We start from the raw sequence: 18,817 nt of genomic DNA, 5'->3' as shown, positions 1-18,817 counted from the left end.
AGAAAGAATACCGAAAAAAGTCAAAAAATGAATGATAAACTATGAAAAATATGGATCTGTCACACATATGACCATGAGCAGATTCCTTAATAGAGGAAGTGCATTTATAAATCAATTATGAGTACCAACAACCTCACAGAGAAATAGACAACAAAAATGAACTGGCAATTGGAAAATTAAGAAATCACCTCCAAACAAACGTACGAGATGCTTAACTTCACTTTTAATTAAAGAAATGCAAGTTACTATTAAGATCTTATACTTTTAGCAGATTGGCAAAGACCACATATAATTCTGATGACACACAGAAGTTTGCATGGGTCTGGATAATCGAGTCCTGTTGGCAAGAGTCTGGCATCCCATCTTTGGAAGTTAATTTAGGAATAACATTCTAAATTTAAAGTGCACTCTGATGTTTGACTGAAAGGACACTCTTAGTAATTTCTTCTCGAGGTCTACACGTACCTTCCTCTCTGGTTGGCCACTGTTCCCTTTACACCCAGGTCAGTTTCCACAGCAGCAGCCCTAGCTATTCTATTTGTTGAGTAATTAATGTGCACAAAGGGTAATCTTCTCTGCCATGTTTGCTTTAGCAGAACACTAGAAACATCCCTAACCTGTCCTTCATTAAGTGGTGGTTAAATAAATTATCCCGCATCCATCCATCCAGTGGAATTCTCTGCTGCTCTTTATTTAACAACTGGGCAGATCTCCAAGTGCTGTTACATAAATGTTGCCAAGCCAAAGGGCTGGCTGACAAAAGCCACGTGAATATGTATGTAAAAATGATAATATGCAAAATAAATTTACAAAATGTCTGGCTTCCAAAAAATTCCTGGAAGGGGGTGGGAGTTTGGAATAGAAAAAAATATATATATGAGAAAATATGAGTTAATTTTTAATTATGCATAGGAAAAAGAAAACACACATACTGATATGGAGATGAGCTAGATAACATAAAGAAAACAAAAACCACACTGAAGGATTTACAAGAACAATTCGGAGAAACTAAAACACAAACAGTGCTCCTGAATGGGAAAACATGCTATTGTTAACCATCAATTCTCTCCCAAGGCAATCTGTAATTTTAATGTGATTCCAGCTCAACTTTCAACTCTATTCCTTTCGAGTCTTGACCACCCTCCCCCACCAAATTTTAAACTATTCTGGAAGACAAAGCTTCTAAGAATATTTTTAAAAAGTAGGTTAAAGTTTGTAATTGGGGGGGTGGCACCTGCGTGGCTCAGTTGCTGAAACTTCTGATTCCTGGTTTCAGCTCAGGTCATGATCTTATGGTTGTGGGATCAAGCCCCATGTGCGGCTCTGTGCTCAGAGTAGAGTCTGCTTCAGATTCTCTCTCCCTCTCCCTCCAACTCACTCTCTCTCTCGCTCAAATAAATAAAATCTTAAAAAAAAAATCTGGAATGGGGGTGTGGATAGGGTTTGTCCTACCAGTTGTAAAATATATATATAATATAAAATACATATAAATATATATACATATTAACTCTTCATATATGTACATATACAAAGATATATATACAAAACATTTCCCCCTCCATACACACACACACACACACACACAAATACACATACACACACACACAAAGTTAAAGTAATTAAAATAATACTGCTCTGGAATATAAAAAAACAAACCTAGAAGGGGGGAGAATGAAAAGTTCAGTCATAGGCAAATAGACATAAGTAAGCATCAGTCTGTATATGTATATCAGTCTAGATGTACAGCTAGAGTAGATATTGGTTTTTTTTAATCACCAAACATTTTTACCTCCTCCTACCTCAACCCTTCCTAATAATACCTAACTTTGTTTTTGAAGATTACCTCTTGAATCACCTTGGATTCAGTGTGGCAGGACAGTTAAGTAGATACCTGTCTTGCCCCGACCAATTAAATGCTCTCTCTCTGGGTTCTGACTCTAGAGCAAATGAGCTGAGATTAAAAAACCACTGGAATTGTTTACTTCTGCAGAACAATACCCTGGGGAGCTGAGGGTTCCTGCAGCAGGCCCCCCGCTCTGGCCCCCACTTCTCCATCCACAGAAACCTCTTTGGAACCAGCCAGTTTCCAAGTCTAAGTTTTAGCCCTCTTGGTTTTTCTATAGATCCTACCATCTTTGCAATAAATGGCTATGGCTTTGTCAGTTTCTGTAACTTTGCCATCAAAGGACTCTTAGGATTCAGGCGGCATTTCAAATCATCAGGGAAATATTAGGTTACTCAGGGAATTGTTTCAGGAAAGCTAGTACTCATTCTGGGGGAGAGTTAAATTCTTTAAATGAATTCCAGAATATGAAAGAGTTAACTATATTTGAAAAAAAGGGGACGGTGACTTGATCTTGGAAAGAATGTCTTTTTACTGGTTCCAAGATAAGACCACAAAGGAAACCATTCATAGATTTAAATGCACTAAAACTAAAAGGCAAATAATAATCCAGGAAGTATATTTGACCAATACAAGCTGTAGGACTCAAAACCATAAAATGTAAAGATCTCTTAAAAGTCAGCAAGGTAGTTAAATCTAAAAATGGGTAAAAGCCCCAATCAATTCATAGAGGAAATATAACTATATTTCCTTTATGTTTTATACACACACACACACACACATGTTGCATATATGCATATACACATATAAATGTATGTATGTATAATTATTATATAAATGAATTACATAATTGCATTTATAAAGAGTTCTTACAAATCATTAAGGTAAATACCCCTAAAAATGGGTAAAGGTTATAATCAACTTACTGAAGGAGAAATATAAATGGTACATACACTCATATCCATATATTATTACCTATATATGTATACATGCAGGTACATATATAAACTTATGTAATGCAATTATAAATAATTGATAATATTCAAGGAAGTTCAAGTTAAAGCAATGATGTCATTTTATACCTTTTAAATTAGCATAAACTTTAAAAAGTAAGAATTTGCAGTGCTGGCAAAGGGTGTAGCAAGAACATCATTCTCATCTATTGGGATTATAAACTCTTTTAGAAGGCAGCATGTCAATATGTATCAAGTGCTTTAAAGATGTGGATTCCTCATGATCAAGCAAGTCCACTTTTAGGAGTTGTAAAAATATTTTGTGTAGGGACAGTGGCAACCTTCATCCATGCAAAAAGCAGAGATTGGTTATATAAATAATGCTATATTCATTCATACAGAGCAGCCATTACAAATAAAGTTGTAGAAAAGAATTTAAAGCATTATTAAATTATAATATATATAATATAATATATGTAATATACTATATTATACATAATGTTCACAACCAATAAAAAATCAAATCACAGAGCTGCATGGAGAGTATAGCACATTTAAATGTATGTTAAATACACACATGTTATGTATACATGCACATACATACACATACACACCTATTATGCACAGAAAATACAGGAAGGACATAATAAACATAGTAATAAAGTGCATTTTGCTTTTTGAATTTTCTGTAGTAATTACATATTTTTTGTAACAGGAAAGGAGTATACTTTTGTGCATTTTATGAATCCTATCTTATTAAGTATCTTAGGAAAAGCTCAGGGCAGGTAATATCCACCCTTAATAGGAAACAGAAGTAAAGCTGAGACAGGGAAGGTGATTTGTTCTAAGTCATTAACTAGGGGGTTATAAAGCCATGACTTTGATCCTGATTCGCTGAGTCCAAATCCCCTACTCTCTCTACTATTCACGCTACACTTCAGCAAGTGACCACACTGATCTTGCTCGGAAATTACTGGCCAAGTATGAGCCTGGGGGTCAGAGGGGGAAATGGCCAGTCCCTTGCTAGTTGCCAGATGTTAGGATATTCACAGCACCTAGTATTTAGGAACAAAGAGGCTGGCTCAGTTACGGATAGAAGTTGGCAAGTCATCCTTCCTGAGTGTGGTGGGCTCCAGGTTGTACCAATTCTTAGCGGTCATGAGCAATACTGCAGTACACCAAGGATACTCTGTACATCATAACTGGGTGAAATCTGACCAGTGTGGTCTAGGCCCCCTGAACAGAAAGTAGCAAGCTGAAGCTCTCACAGTTTTTGGAACTCAGTAGGTGCCTCTGCATTGAAACTGTACCAAGGGACCCTAGTCCTTCTAGCCTGGGTAGATAAAAACTGGAGAGAGCAGCAGGCTTCCCAACAGCTGCTCCTCTGAACCCAAATGGCATGGTCACAAGAAAAAAAGCATGGCCCTGCTATGGAGAAGCATCGGGTAATTCAGGATAGTCCCTGACCTCTCAGAAGTAAAGCCCCAGGCCCAGCAAGTGCACAGGCAGCTGTAGAAGAGAATGGCTCTAAAAGGTAACTGCGTAGTCTCCAAGATTAATCAACAAATACCAGTGTCTCACATCTAGCAGCCATGATCCTATTGGGAGTCAAACTTTATAACCCCCATGCCCCTTACCAAATGTGATTGCCCCACCCGGAAGCACATATCTCGGTCCCAGGAGCTAAGTCATGATATGGAATGAAGCTTCTATCCCACAAAGCATTTATTGATCCCCTACAAAGTACACAGCACACTGTCTACCATTCTCCTAGATCTAAAAGATAATCCACTTTTTGAACTGAAAAAAAAAAAAGTGAACTAAATTGTTTTGATGCACCCATTATCAAGCTCATATGTATCACGGCACTTACAATCAACTTACACAATTGATTTTTAAAAATTCATTGGGGACAAAAATCAATGTAACAAATGCCAAAATATAATCTTTGCTAAAGACATTTGCTCTAAAAGCACTACGCCGTGATCCTGAGAAATACACTTTTAGTAACTGACTTGCAAGTAGGCTGAGTTTTAATTTGAGATAATGTTTAGAAATGAACCAACTTAACTTAAATTCCCTATACAATTATAAAACATCAGACTAAATCCAAGGATATAATAAAATTTATTTTTTAAAATTACTTTCAGGCAAAATCAAAGCCTGTGACCTTTTTCAAAAGGTTTGCATTTCATTACTCACCAACTGACAGCCTTCTAGGGAGTTCACTAGCTGAGCATTCTGACAGGAGAGAATTGAACCAGCCAAATTCAGCATTACGCACACTGCAGAGAGCAGCATGAAAAAGGTTATCTGGAAACAAACCAAACAAAAAATGGATTATTCACTTGGAGAAGTTCGAAGGAAAAGTGATTTGGCTTTTAAAAAAGCCTTCAGTTTATCGAATAATTATAAGAGTAACAGTTGTATTTCTTTTTTAAAGGACGGTATCATTTCTCAAAATTTGAATTACATCATAAAATATTTTAGAGGCTCAACTTGAAAACACTATACATTATATAGGCTCAGAATAGTTTTATTTTGTCTCAGAAATAATACATTAGAAATGACTAAAGAAAACCAACAGAAAGTAGTTTATTTATTAGAAAGACTTTATATTTATTTAATTTTTTACGGAAAATTTCCTACCTATGCAAAACCAGAGAAGACAGTTTAATGAAGCCCCCTCCCCCAAATACCTACCACCCAGACTCAACAACTAACCAACTCTGGTCTGTTGTGTTTCATTTATACCTTCTCCACTCTAGAACGCTTTGCAGTAAATATCAGATATTATATAATTTCATCCTTTCAGTGTATGTTTCTAAAATAAGACTGTTTTTGAAAACACAACCAACATAATGTCATCACCTCTAGCATAACCATTCATTAATATCAAATGTTCAGAGTTCACATTTCCTTAATTAGCTCAAAAATTTTTTAAAAGTCAGTTTACACAGGATATGAAGAAGTTAGTTCCATATAGAGTAACTAATTGTTTTGCATCTTTGCAATATTTTTTAGTTGATGGGTTTTCCCATCCATTGTATTTTTTCTTCTATGGAATTTATTGAAGAGAACTGTTATTTTGTTCTTTAGAGTTTTCTATAGTCTGAACTTTGCTGTCTCCTCCTATTAGTTAACATTTCCCCATTCTCTGGATTTCTTGTAATTTGGTGGTTAGACATAGAAGTTTGATCAAATTGAGACTATTAGAAGGCAAATAATGTCTATGATGTTGGCAGCCGTTTTTAATGATTGCTTAGACCATTAATTTGTTAGGGTTTCCGAAACAGTGCTAGTATAACACCATCATTTCATAGTTCTTTATTCCCAGGGATCAGTATATAGAATACTTTTCCTCATCAACTTTTAAAAAAAATTTAAATTCAATTAATTAGCATAAAATGCATTATTTGTTTCAGGGGTACAGGTCTGTGATTCATCAGTCTTATGTAATACCCAGGGCTCATTACAACACATACCCTCCCCAATGTCCATCACCCCGTTGCCCCATCCCCTTTCCCTCCAGCAATCCTCAGTTTGTTTCCTAAGGTAAAGAGTCTCTTATGGTTTGTCTCTCTCTGGTTTTGTCTTGTTCCATTTTAAACTCTCTCTCTTCCTCCATGGTCCTCTGCTTTCATCATCCGTTTTTTCACCCTACGGTATAGTTCATATAGGAAAATCAGAATATATGTTTGATTCTTCACTTATTTTCCAGATTCAAAATAATTAGTTGATATGGTGCTAGATTTACCAAATAAACTCGGGCCTATATGGTTAGTTAATACTCTTGCTGTACCTTTATAAATAATCAGGCTAAGTCTAATGAAACAAAACTTTTCTTTTTAAAAAAATATTTTATTTATTCATTTAAGAGAGAGACAGAGAGACAGAAAGAACACAAGCAGGGGGAGAGGCAGAGGAAGAGGGAGAAGCAGACTCCCCACTGAGCTGGGAGCTGGACATGGGGCTCGATCCCAGAACCTGGAGATCAGGACCTGAGCCAATGGCAAACGCTTAACCATCTGAGCCACCAAGGCATCTCGAAACAAAACTTTTCTTGTGATCAAGAATAATCTTTAAGATAATATAATCAAGAGGGGAGAGAGTATCACAAAAACTTGTTAAAAACTTTCAAATAGGAAAAAAAAAATACTGGATATCCTGCCTAGTGTACCCTTTTGAGTTATTAGTGCCTTGCATTGTCTTTAAGCTATTTGACAACTCTGTACAGTGTAGAATAATCCTAGTAATGTAAATTATTTTTTAAGATTTTATTTATTTATTTTGGTGAGAGAGAGAGAGAGAGAGCACAAGCAGGAAGAACAGAAGGCAGAGGCAGAAGGAGAAACAGAATTCCCGCTGAGCAAGCAGCCCAATGCAGGATCAATCCCAGGACCCTGGGATCACGATCTGAGCCGAAGACAGATGCCTAACCAACTAAGTCACGCAGGCACCCCTGTAAATTATTTTTGATAATGGAAATGGAAATGAATTTTGTCTGGTGGAAGGCAATGACTGCCACCTATGGATGCTGATCATTTTTATATTTATTTGTAAATTTATTTCAGCATTTTGGATGGCCTATGTGTGTACATTGCTTGAATTCTCCTTTGAACTGGTTGTAACATTTTACTGGTTCCCTCATTAAATGAGTCAAATATAATCCTTAACACATGTTTATTTTAAAAAAAAATTAGTTGGGTCACTAGCATCCTCCAAAAGTACTGTTTGGTGTGTGTGTGTGTGTGTGTGTTTGATTCATTATGAGCCACAAACTTAAACAAACTTCATGTGTTTCAATCACCAAAGTCATTAGCAAGAGAGCATCAATTCAAGTTGACCCAACTCTAGTAGACTTTGAAAGCTTTCTTGCTTTCTAACATGACAAGATTTTCCAAGATCATCACACACATCCCCTAGTCCAGTCCTGGAACCAGCCATTTCTCCAGTATAGCCTGGTTCCTTTCAATGAGAATGGTATTTAAATACCATACTTTTCAGGCCAAACGTGCCCTTGCTACTTGGTCACTGTTTTCAATTATTTTCAGTTGTTAGATACAATATATCATAACATACTGCTATCACTGATTCAAATCCAAAACTACAGGGTTTTTACTTAATCACATGAATCTTATATCTCTATTTCTTTCCAACCATGCCAAAAACCTTATTTCTCATTTCAAGTATCCATTTGATTTAATCTCATGATACCCACACAACAGTCTCCAAATGACAATACTAATATTAGCACCAAAAACGTGATCCTTGGGGGAACCTGGGTGGCTCAGTGGGTTAAAGCCTCTGCTTTCGGCTCAGGTCATGATCCCAGGGTCCTGGGATCAAGTCCCGCATCGGGCTCTCTGCTCAGCCGGGAGCCTGCTTCCTCCTCTCTCTCTCGGCCTGCCTCTCTGCCTACTTGTGATCTCTGTCTGTCAAATAAATAAATAAAATCTTTAAAAAAAACAAAAAAAATGTGATCCTTGAAATAAGTTAAAGATTTAAGTATTTCTTTCTATCCTTAAAGTACATTCTACCAAGAAAAAGTCGTCAAATTACTGTGTTTTAGAGTGACCAACCTTTCTTTATGTGTGGTTACGCTACTTACTGTGAACCCAGATTCATTTATTTTATTTTTTATTGTTGGGGATATTTTTTAAATTTAGCTTTGTTTGGAATCATGCCTATAGCCACACCTTTACTTTTTTTCTAGGCATACATCTTAGATTTCATATATATATATGATACAGACACATACACATATAAAGATGTATATATGTGTGTGTGTATATATATATACATACACACATACATATATATATATATATATTTTTTTTTTCCCCCATCATGTTCTTCTTTCTCAACTTGTGTACTTTTGGTCTTCAAGCTTTTGGTGGAAAGATCACATTTAAACTCTTTTTTCTCATCTTGTCCTTTTAAAAACATTGGACATCCAACCCCTAGTTAAACCTTTATCCTAAACCACTGAAATACATTCATATATTTTGACAACGGAGGGACAACCATACCATGGATTTGATCCTTGCCCCAAGACTACAGCTTAATTTGCCTTTGTCTCTCTATTTTATTTGTCACTGGTTGGGGGTTCGGAAGCACTTGCATATCCATACACTTCTAGATTCTCTCTATTCTCTCCATCCCTAAATACTTACCAGCCAAACTTTTCCAATTTTGCCTCTCTCCTGAAATTTTTGCTAGACGCAACCACAGGCACCAACATTCATGCTACCAGTGTTCTGTTTCCTAACTTTTTAGAGTTACAGGTTTATTAGGTATTGATATGTTTCTTCAAGTTCCACAAAAGTCACTTCTACCAAATGCCTTTCCATTACATAACACATATGGTCACCTTTGCAACCTCCTCTCTATCAGGGTAGGACTTCTGGATCAATTTCTGGACCAATGAGGATGGGGGAAGTTAAAAATAACTCTAAAATCTCAGAGGCCTAGCACAACAGGAGTGTATTTTTTCTTCTGTTACAGGGCCAAAATAAGTCAAGTGGGTTTTGCCCTAGGTTCACTCAGGCACCCAAGCCAATGAAGAGTTCACTTCAGTGATGTTCTTATAATCATTTCAGCCATGGAACTTAAAGCTCCTGCTGGAGATGTCGCATGCAATATCTGTTCACATTTCATTGTCCAAAGAAGGCACAAGGCCACACTCCACATCCAAAGGGATGGAGAAGTACAGTCCTACCAAATATCCTGAAAAGAAAGAACCTGATGATTTGTGAACATCCCTAATAACCACAACATCCATATGTGGCTCTTATGCTGTAAATCCCCTCTGTGTAACCTTATCTAAGAACACGACGCATGGCTCCATTTATGTTAGTGACTCTTATTTTTGTCTCCCTCCTAGACCTATTCTACCATCTATGAACAACTGTCTCCTCAACATTTCCACCTGGACATCTCAGAGGTTCCTCAAACTCACTTAGCATAGAAGATCAAAATCAGGAAAATCTTCCTGAAATGTTGTCTGATTCCTGGAATCACCATCCTCCTTAATTTCCCACATGAGGGGTATGAGGGGTTTTTGACTCATGCTCCCTTACTCTGACTGCACCTAATAAATCAGCAAGTTCTGTTAATTCTATTTAAGAAATCGTGCCATCCCCACTGGTGCCACTCTCTAGTTTCAATGATCGTCACCCGAGTCTCCGTGGATGGCTTTTCTTTGTTCTTCCTGCCTCCAGTCTTAACTTCCTTGACTCTGGGGCCAGAATAATCTTACTGAAGTATACTGGATTATCGAGAGCAGGGATCTCTGTTTTATTCACTGATGACCACAAAAGCCTAGCTAGACAATTGATCCATATTTGCTGAATGAGTGAATGAGTGAATGAGTGAATGAATGAAAGATATCACTCCTCTGCTCAAAACCCTTAAGTAGCAACTCCTTGTCTTAATAAAACTCCTTGGTTTGAATTTCCAAGGCCCAACAAACCTTGTACATGGCTGACCCGGTCTTTGCCCATTTCCTCAGCCTATCTCCAGCTGCTCCTGCCACACCCTCTACCATCCAGCCATAGTGAGTATCTTTTAATTCCTGGAATTCAAGTTTCTGCCCACGTTATTTTTCTTTTCCCAAACACGCTGCTTTACCCTCTTGGTTCCTTCACCTGATTCTTGTTCATCCCTAAGCCATCACCTGATATTGACCTCTTCTGAGAGGCCTTTATTGATCTCTGTGGATGAGGCTGGATTGTCTGCTGTAGAAGCAGAGATCGTGTGTATCTTGCCACCACTGCGTTCTCAGCAACTGGGCCATAGGAGGTGTTGAAAAAAATGTTTACTGAATGAACATGAGGTGGTGGGGAGAAATCCATAAGCAGCAGCTGCACAATGATCAAAATGGAAATGAGTATCTGCAAGAAGCAAGACAGAGGAGGAAACAATGTCACTGAAGATCAGCTTGACAGTTCATCAAACACTTCCTGCATATGTGCCAAGCAGAGGACAAGACGACTGGATGTCGGCTCTTATTAATAGGACTATGCAAGTAGGGACTAATGGACCATTCATTCATTAACTCATTCAGCATATCTGAGTCTCTACCAGGAGCCAGATGCTATAAAAAGTGGTGTGGATGCCAACATGGATAGATGCAGACTCTCCTCTTTGGTCAAGGTCCAGTAAAATCACCCAGACTCTCCTTCGACTGCCCACAATCTGGTGTATTTTAGGGAACGATCTTGACCTGGGAAAGGTCCTTTGTCTTTATATCTTCAGAGACCAGTACTGCTGCAGTTGCTGAGACCCAATTCCAAATGTTAGTACAGAACCAAATTAGTTTGGGGACATGGACATTAAGATATGATTCTAGTCCATAGAAAACCCTTCTACTTAGATTTCCGAAACTTTCAGCTCAATTCCAAATAAGCAATGAACACACATTCTTAGTGACTACAGAGCTATCAGTACTTTGGGGCAGAATAATTTAAATTCCACTTCGATTCCATGAGCTTTGGCCCTAGAATAGGGGAAAACTATTTTGAATATCAGAGACCAACACAGAAAAATTAGGTTTGTTAACCATGGATCTGAGTACTCATGCAGATTATCAGTCTAACAATGAAAAATTTTTGAAACCATAAAAGCTAATTAGTCCTTTAAAGTGTATCTTATGAAACAAAATGCATCACATATTAGTAAATGAGATAGGTGAAGGGGTCTGAGTGTATAATGGGTTAAATGCAAATGCAGGGCAACACAGGGGGAAAAAATCCAACAAACGATGGATAGAGTTGTCATAAACTCAGTAATTTCTCATAGGAATTGGAGCCTAGGAGTCCGTGTCTGTGGCCTCCACACATTTCAAAACACAGTTGATCACATTTAACTATATTATCTCCTATATAACAGCAAGAAACAATGACACATTTGTCACTTTTTAAAAAACGCCTAAAATGAGAATCTAAATTGTCAAGTAAGTCTTGGAGGGTACTTGTGTAGGCCTGCTATTTCCCAGCGAGGAAAAAAGAAAAGCTCACAAAAGGTACAAAATGAGATAACTACCATGAAAAGAAAAAAGATTCACCAATAAACACAGTCACTGTGTTGTTCGGTTCCCACGAAAGGTCAGCTTTTTCCTTTAAGTTTCACTTCAAGCTCATCTTTAGAAATTAGCCTGTTTTGCAGTCTTCAAGCTGTGTCATTTTATTACCTCTAGATGGTTTGTATTTCTTTCTTTATATGGCACAACACTTAAGCCTTCTCAAATCTGTTCCTTCCCATATAAAAGAAACAAATAAAATAGACTTACAAATGTGTATGGATGCTTACTATACCCCCACTGACCACACTTAGGGGTCGACAATTTATAACCAGAGAACAGGACTCTGATATTCAGAAACTCTGGAGTATCCCAAGGTTGGGTAAGAAAACTTTGTTAATACTTCAGAAAATAAATGAAGGGTACCTGGGTGGCTCAGTGGGTTAAGCCTCTGCCTTCGGCTTAGGTCATGATCTCAGGGTCCTGGGATCCAGCCCAGCATCAGGCTCTCTGCTTGGCCTGGAGCCTGCTTCCCCCTCCCCCTCTGCCTACTTGTGATCTCGCTCTGTCAAATAAATAAATAAAATATTTTTAAAAAATAAAATAAATAAAAACACTTTCTAGAAAATACAAATGACCAAAAGTAATTTGAAGAGAAAATCTGAACATTCCATTATTGAAATAAAATTAGGAATTAAAAATCCACCTACCAAAAACACAAGGCCCAGAACCTTTTACGGGTAGATTTCTTCAAAACTTTCAAAAACATGTAATCCTATAATATGACAAAAGGAAAGCAGCCCAATTCATTTATAAGAATAGAACAATGTTTTCTATTTCTTGGGCAATTCAGTCCTAAAGCCATGAAGTGGAACAGAGCAAGATATATGTGGGGGAGGAGTGAAAGGCAAGGGCCCCAGGAGCGGGCTGGAGCCCAAGAATTGAGAGGTGGGTGTATGCCCAGAGAAAGGCAGTTCCTGTGAGATGTGAGCTCAGCACAGGGGAGCAGAAGGCATCCCCCACGTGGGAAGGGGTAGCAGCCACAATAGGAGACTGGTTACTTATGGGGGGATTGGTTAAATCAACACTGTAAGGATAATAGAATCTGAGTTACTCATTGTTGGAGAGAAGATAGGTACAAATATGGGGGGAGGGGGACTAGAAGAACACTATGGTGTTAGAATGGAAATGATGTTCTCAATGTAATCTCAAGAGTTTTCAGTAGATAATAGATCTGGAAAGTAAAGAAGTGCTCAGAATGATGGGGGCATGCTGAAGACACATAAGTCAGCTTAAAAAGGTTCTCACTGGCCAAATCAGAGATGATTTGAGTATCAAAAGACATAATGATAGTAAGAGATTATAACTCATGTGTCTACACAGATAGAAATAGACAACAAATACATTGAAAATTTGGTGAGGACTATTTACAAAGTCTCAAAGCATCTCCCCACATAACTTACTCATTTATTACAAAGGAGCATAGATAATTTTAGAGGAGGGGAATGGTAAACAAAACAAAACAAAACCTTCTTTAATCAAAGTGATCAAAATTACCAAACAACACGACAAATTGAAATTCTGTGCCGCTGATAGGATCCAAAAAGAAAAACACAGCATCACTTCTATGGTATTCCTGCTGAAGATGCATAACTTGAATCTGGTCATAAAGCAATAGCAGACAAATTACAACTGCAGATGTTCTACAAAATAACAGCCTGTAGTCCTCAAGTGTCAAGATCATCAAAGTCAAAGAAGGACTGAGGAACTGTTTGCAGACTGAAGGATACTAAAGAAACATGATAACTAATGCGCTCAAATAGCTGGTGGGGGAGGGGATAAAAATTCCTTGCACTGTGCTTACAACTCTTCTGTAAGTATGGGTATAAATTAAAAAAAAAGTGTAATCTCAAAGCCAATAATGCAATACAATATAGGAGAATTATAGGCTAATTCCCCTTATGACCCAAAACATACAATTTATAAATTTTTAGCAAATAAAAAAAAAAAAACAATTGTTTTAAAATGTATCATCCACAAGAAGGATTTGTCCCAGGATTGTTAGGTATCAGAAAAACCTATCAGTGTTACTACACTAAACTACGTTAAAAAGTATACTGAAATTGCAGAGTAAAAACAAAAATTTAATCATCTAGCAGTTTAATAAAGAATATGATACAACTTAAAAAAAACTATTCATAATTTTTCCAAACATCTCTAAGCAAGCTAGGAACAGGCGGGATATTTAAAAATACAAATAAGGATAATTAATGGGAAACAAAACTGCAAACAAACATAATTAATACAATATCTTACAAATGATTTTTTTAAAATCAGGAACAAGGAATCAGGAACATCCTTGAGGCCTGCTGTTGCCACTTCTTTTCAAGAATGTATTGCAGTTCCAAGCCAATGCAAATAAGTCAAGACCAAAATAAAAGCTGTAAGAATTGAAAAAGAGAAAAAACCCTTACATTATGATGCTATAGAATTAAAATGGCATGGTATTGGCAAAGGGATAGGAAATCATATAAATCAATTTAGTCCCTGCCAAAATTTATATGTATGTGATATATTGTATATAATAGAGAGCATATTATAAGTCAGTGTGGATAAACTATGAGAAGTTGGTGCTAGGCAATCCATATAGAAAAAAAGATGAATATTATATCTATACCTCATATCATATGCAAAAACAGATTAAAAACATAAATGTGAAAGTCAAACATTTTTAACACTTACTAGGATTAGGGAGACTTTTTTCTAAAGCCCTACACAAAAAACATAGCCCTTAAAAATAAAACATTGATGATTTTGACACATTAAAACTAAATCATCTATATGACCAAAAAAAAAAAAAGTGAAATGTGACGTTTGCCCTAGATATGACAATGGATTAATATGCAGAACATATAAAGAAATAAAACAAATCAATCAAAAAATAGAAAAAGTCTAACAGATATAAAACTTGATGGCAAAAAAAAGATAATGTCACTAGTAAACTAGAGATGCAAGTTAATACTATAGCAAATCATCACTACGTACCCACAGTAGGGCTGGAAGGGTTAATTTTCTTAAGGACGGGGTCAGTGAAAAAGATCTCTACAATGTTGGCAAATTGTAATTTAACACAAGCTCCAGAGCAATCTGGCAATGCCCCATGATTGTTCTATTTATTTCTGACTAGAGAAACTCACATGTGCCTAAGGAAGTGCTATACACTGCAGGCAAATGGCAAAAAATTGGGAAGGACCTGTCCAACCATTAGGAAATGGATAAACTGTTAATTTTTCTCCACATGAAGGAACAACTATAAAGAATAAATCAGACCTTTGTGGCTGAACAAGGTGAGTTAAAACAGCAAGTTGCAAGAGAATAGTATAATACACCCTATGTAAGTCATAGAAGCTCACAAAATACTACATATTGTTCATACATGTGTGTGTGTGGGGGGTAAAAGTATTAAGTCATACCATGGAATGATGTCCACAAACTTTTGACCATCTGGGAAGGGTAAAAAGAAAAGACAGAGGGCTTCATCTGGCTTGTAATGTTTTACATTTTAAAATCTGAGGGCGCTTGGCGGGCTCAGGAGGAAAACATGCAACTCTTGATCTCAGCGTGGTGAGTGCAAATCCCATGTTGGGTGTAGAGATTCCTTAAAATAAATAAAAATTTGAAAAAAGTAAAAAAAATCAAATCTGAAGCCGAATGGTAATTCATTAAAGGTAAGTTGTTAACGTCTCTATGGAAAAGTATAGGAGTGGGAGAAGAGATCTGCTTCGGATGGAACTGATAGCGGGTCTGGGTCATGACAGTTTTCACCATACAGGTGAAAATACCAGTGCTAAAACACTCCAGAAGGGGATTCAGTCAGTGAGGTAAGGGACCGGTAAGCAGGATGCTCAGTCACAAGGTAATTTATACACTGAAATAAAATGCAAACCAAGAAGACATGCCTTCAAGGACCAATTATATTCCACTGATGAAATAAATGCAAATTCTAATTCAAAAAAATGAAATAAAACACAGTAACCTATCACATTCTTCTATACTGCTACAAACCCACCATAGGCCCTTCTAGGGGGCATTTAGTCCAGGGTTGATCAAATCCACTTTTTTTGTTGTTGTTGTTAGCTAAAGTAAATTATCTCATTTCAGGGTTAATTTGTAATAGCTTTTCAAACAATCACTTACTCACCCACTGAATAATTATTTGTGGAATCTCTGACTATAAACGGCACTTTGCCAGAGGCTATGGAGGAATACAATGAGAGGAGACTAGGAGCTCTTTTCTTTGGACTCATTTAATCTATGTAACAAACTCTAGGTAAAATGAGATTCAGAGAACTTAAAATCTACCCCAAATCACCATGCTGACATAGCATCAGCCCTAATTCAAATTATGTTTGTCAGACAACCTCAAAACCCATACCCTTTCACTATACAGTTAGCTCTTAAGCCCAGAATAGGTCTTTTGTCTGTCCTGCTCTACTTCATATGGGCTGTACTCACAATACACCACGCGTTACATTTTTCCAATCACCAGACAGTGGAGTCAGGCTAGAATACTGATATAACTTTTGAACCAGTAACTCCTACTCTGTGATTGAGAAGATAATGACAGAAAACCTGAGAACAAAACAAAACAAACAACAAACAAACAAAAACTTTACTGTAGACCCAAGATTAAAAAATAAATTTAAAAAGTTAAGGAACAAAGTTAACAACTAAAATCCTCCACACCAGGCATTTGTACCAAGAACTTTGCATGTACTTCCAAAATCTTATTACCACATTATCACACATAGCATGAGCATCATCAGCTCATTTCACAGGTGAGGAAACATCTGTATACAAATAACCTGCCTAAATTAACAGAGCTAGTTACATGAAGCCTGGATCTGAACCAGGTAGTGATTCCCAAGTGGGCATCGTTAATCACTAACAGTTTTATCCACTTTTTTGCACCCAATGAGAAATGTATTTTCTTCCTTTTCCTTTTTAAAGATTTTATTTATTCATCTGAGGGAGTGCGGGCGAGTGAGCACAAGCAGGGGGAGAGGCAGAGGGAGAAGCCGACTTCCCGTAAGGCTTGATCCCAAGACCCGGAGATCATGACCTGAGCCAAAGGCAGACGCTTAACCATATGAGCCACCCTGGAGCCCCAAGAAATGTTTTTCTATTTTAGATCGTGATCCAACATGTACACACCCATATAAAAGTAAGCTAACTTCTACAAAACATTATTTACCTTAATAGTGTGTATCAAGAAAAAAGTTTTTAAGATGCTGTTTTTGAGTCATGAAATTAGTATCTCATTAACCATGATTTAAAAATGCACAATGCTTAATTACTTCAAAGATACAGTATTTATTACAACTATAGCAGCAAAAAAAGGAAAAAACTAAATGGCACTAAGTGGTCAGTCACAGAGCTGACTGATAATTATGAATATTAAAAAAATTGCTATTCAGAGAAAATACAATATGTACATTACTTAGATGATGCATAATGCTTATATACATAGGAAATGTATAAATATAAAATAGCTGTCTTAAGGTAAAAAAGGGTATAGACAATTACATTTTTATTTTTAATTTATAAAGGGTTTTATTTTAACTTACAAACTACTAAGAGACCAGATTATATCCACTTCGCTTTTATTTTCTTGGCGCGAAAACAATTCACCGATGTGTTCTTTTTTAAATACCTGTTCCAGATCATGGTACAGTTTTTCAATCAGTTGTATAATGTTGGGAAAACTTTTATGCCAAAATATACAGCGGTAAAACAAATCAAACCAAAAATCCTCTCCTAAGATTTTTAAAAGTGAGAAGTTGGAACCAAATAACTGACAATATTAAAAGAGAAGAGAAGTTTGCAAGCACCTCCTAAAGCCACACACATTTAAGCGTTACAGAAATATGCCTCCCACCCCTACCCCTTCACCCAGTGCCTTTGACCTTCCCCAGGAACCCCTCAGAATCTGTCTCAGACTTCAAGAGGAGGGGGCTGGTCCACTTGTCTCCGGTCTGGCTCTGGCCTCCTCATCTGCCAAAGCCTCACAGTACTGTGCAGGCCAGTCCTTGGGGTCTTGATTATGGACTCTGGCCACAAACTTAAGAACTTTCATCTTGCTGGTTTCCAGGTTGGTTCGGGGGCCCCACTGCAATTCATAGTCTACGGGATCAGTGTGGGGTATCCGCCGGTACTCCAGGTAACGCTGCCGCACGAATTCTTCGGTAATAAGTTTCTTTGGGTCCCCAAACACTAAATGCTTCTTTGTGGGGTACACCCCTAAGCGACGCAGGAAGTCCCAGACCTCCGTCTCCTTGATGGTATTGCCCTTCATAAAGATGAGACCCAAAACAATCATCAGGAGGCCGGTGGTGGGCGTGCCCTGATCGCCTCTCACCTCCGCATCCTCCTCCACCGGTTCCAGGGTGTTGATCAGGATGTAGGTGTTGCTTTTGGGCTCCAGCTCCACCAGCTTGTACCCGAAGACGTACTCGAGGCGCTCGGCGGCCAGTTTAAGGAGGTCAGGGAAGATGTCCTTGTAGTCCCCGATGACGTGCTTCAGTATGTCCGTGCGCTTGATCGGGATCTTCTTCTGGTCCTTAATCAGCAAGAACTGCACCAGCTCGGCTACCTTCAGCTCCAGCTGCTGCTGGGACCTGGGCCCCACCTCCGGGGAGGCCTCGGCCCGGCGGGCACCCTGCGACGAAGAGCTCCGGGCCTCCTGGGAGCTGCCCGCCCCACGGGAGGTGCTCGGGGCCTCCTCGGCTGCGCCGCGGCCCCAGTCCCTCTCCCTCTCCGCCTGGGAGTTAGGGCGGCCCCGGCTCCTCGGTTTCTGCAACATGTCCCCGGCGGCGGGAGCCGTAACGGGCGGCGGCGGCAGCTGCGGCGGCAGCAGCGGCTGCAAGATCGCAGCGGGGAGCGGGAATTGTGGGTTGGCGCGCGGCACGTCTGGGAGGCCGTGGGCGGAGCCACAGGGGG

At 38.2% G+C, this 18,817-nt stretch overlaps 2 protein-coding genes across 2 annotated transcripts in view; both read right to left on the bottom strand.

The window, feature by feature from the left end:
• The window catches only part of ENTREP2 (endosomal transmembrane epsin interactor 2), a gene marked incomplete at both ends in the record, with an annotated part of 474,734 nt that overhangs the window by 117,843 nt on the left and 338,074 nt on the right, over nt 1–18,817 (bottom strand). The window contains one exon of the mRNA XM_080807394.1: nt 4,999–5,109. Within this exon, the coding sequence (XP_080663520.1) occupies nt 4,999–5,109 (111 nt within the window). The remainder of the gene's footprint in view (nt 1–4,998; nt 5,110–18,817) is intronic.
• NSMCE3 (NSE3 homolog, SMC5-SMC6 complex component) lies at nt 16,831–18,747 on the bottom strand. The gene has a single exon (XM_080809480.1). It carries the CDS (start codon nt 18,678–18,680, stop codon nt 17,820–17,822), a length of 861 nt encoding a protein of 286 aa, XP_080665606.1. The 5' UTR covers nt 18,681–18,747; the 3' UTR covers nt 16,831–17,819.

The sequence above is a fragment of the Martes martes genome (genome assembly GCF_963455335.1).
Source record: "Martes martes genome assembly, chromosome: 7".
NCBI classification, from domain to species: domain Eukaryota; kingdom Metazoa; phylum Chordata; class Mammalia; order Carnivora; family Mustelidae; genus Martes; species Martes martes.
The sequence above is the reverse complement of the archived record's forward strand: the minus strand, read 5'-3'. Positions and strand labels throughout refer to the sequence as shown.

Excerpts from the sequence above, each read along its gene's own strand:
- NSMCE3 (XM_080809480.1), bottom strand. The coding sequence starts at position 18,680 with ATGTTGCAGAAACCGAGGAGCCGGGGCCGCCCTAACTCCCAGGCGGAG.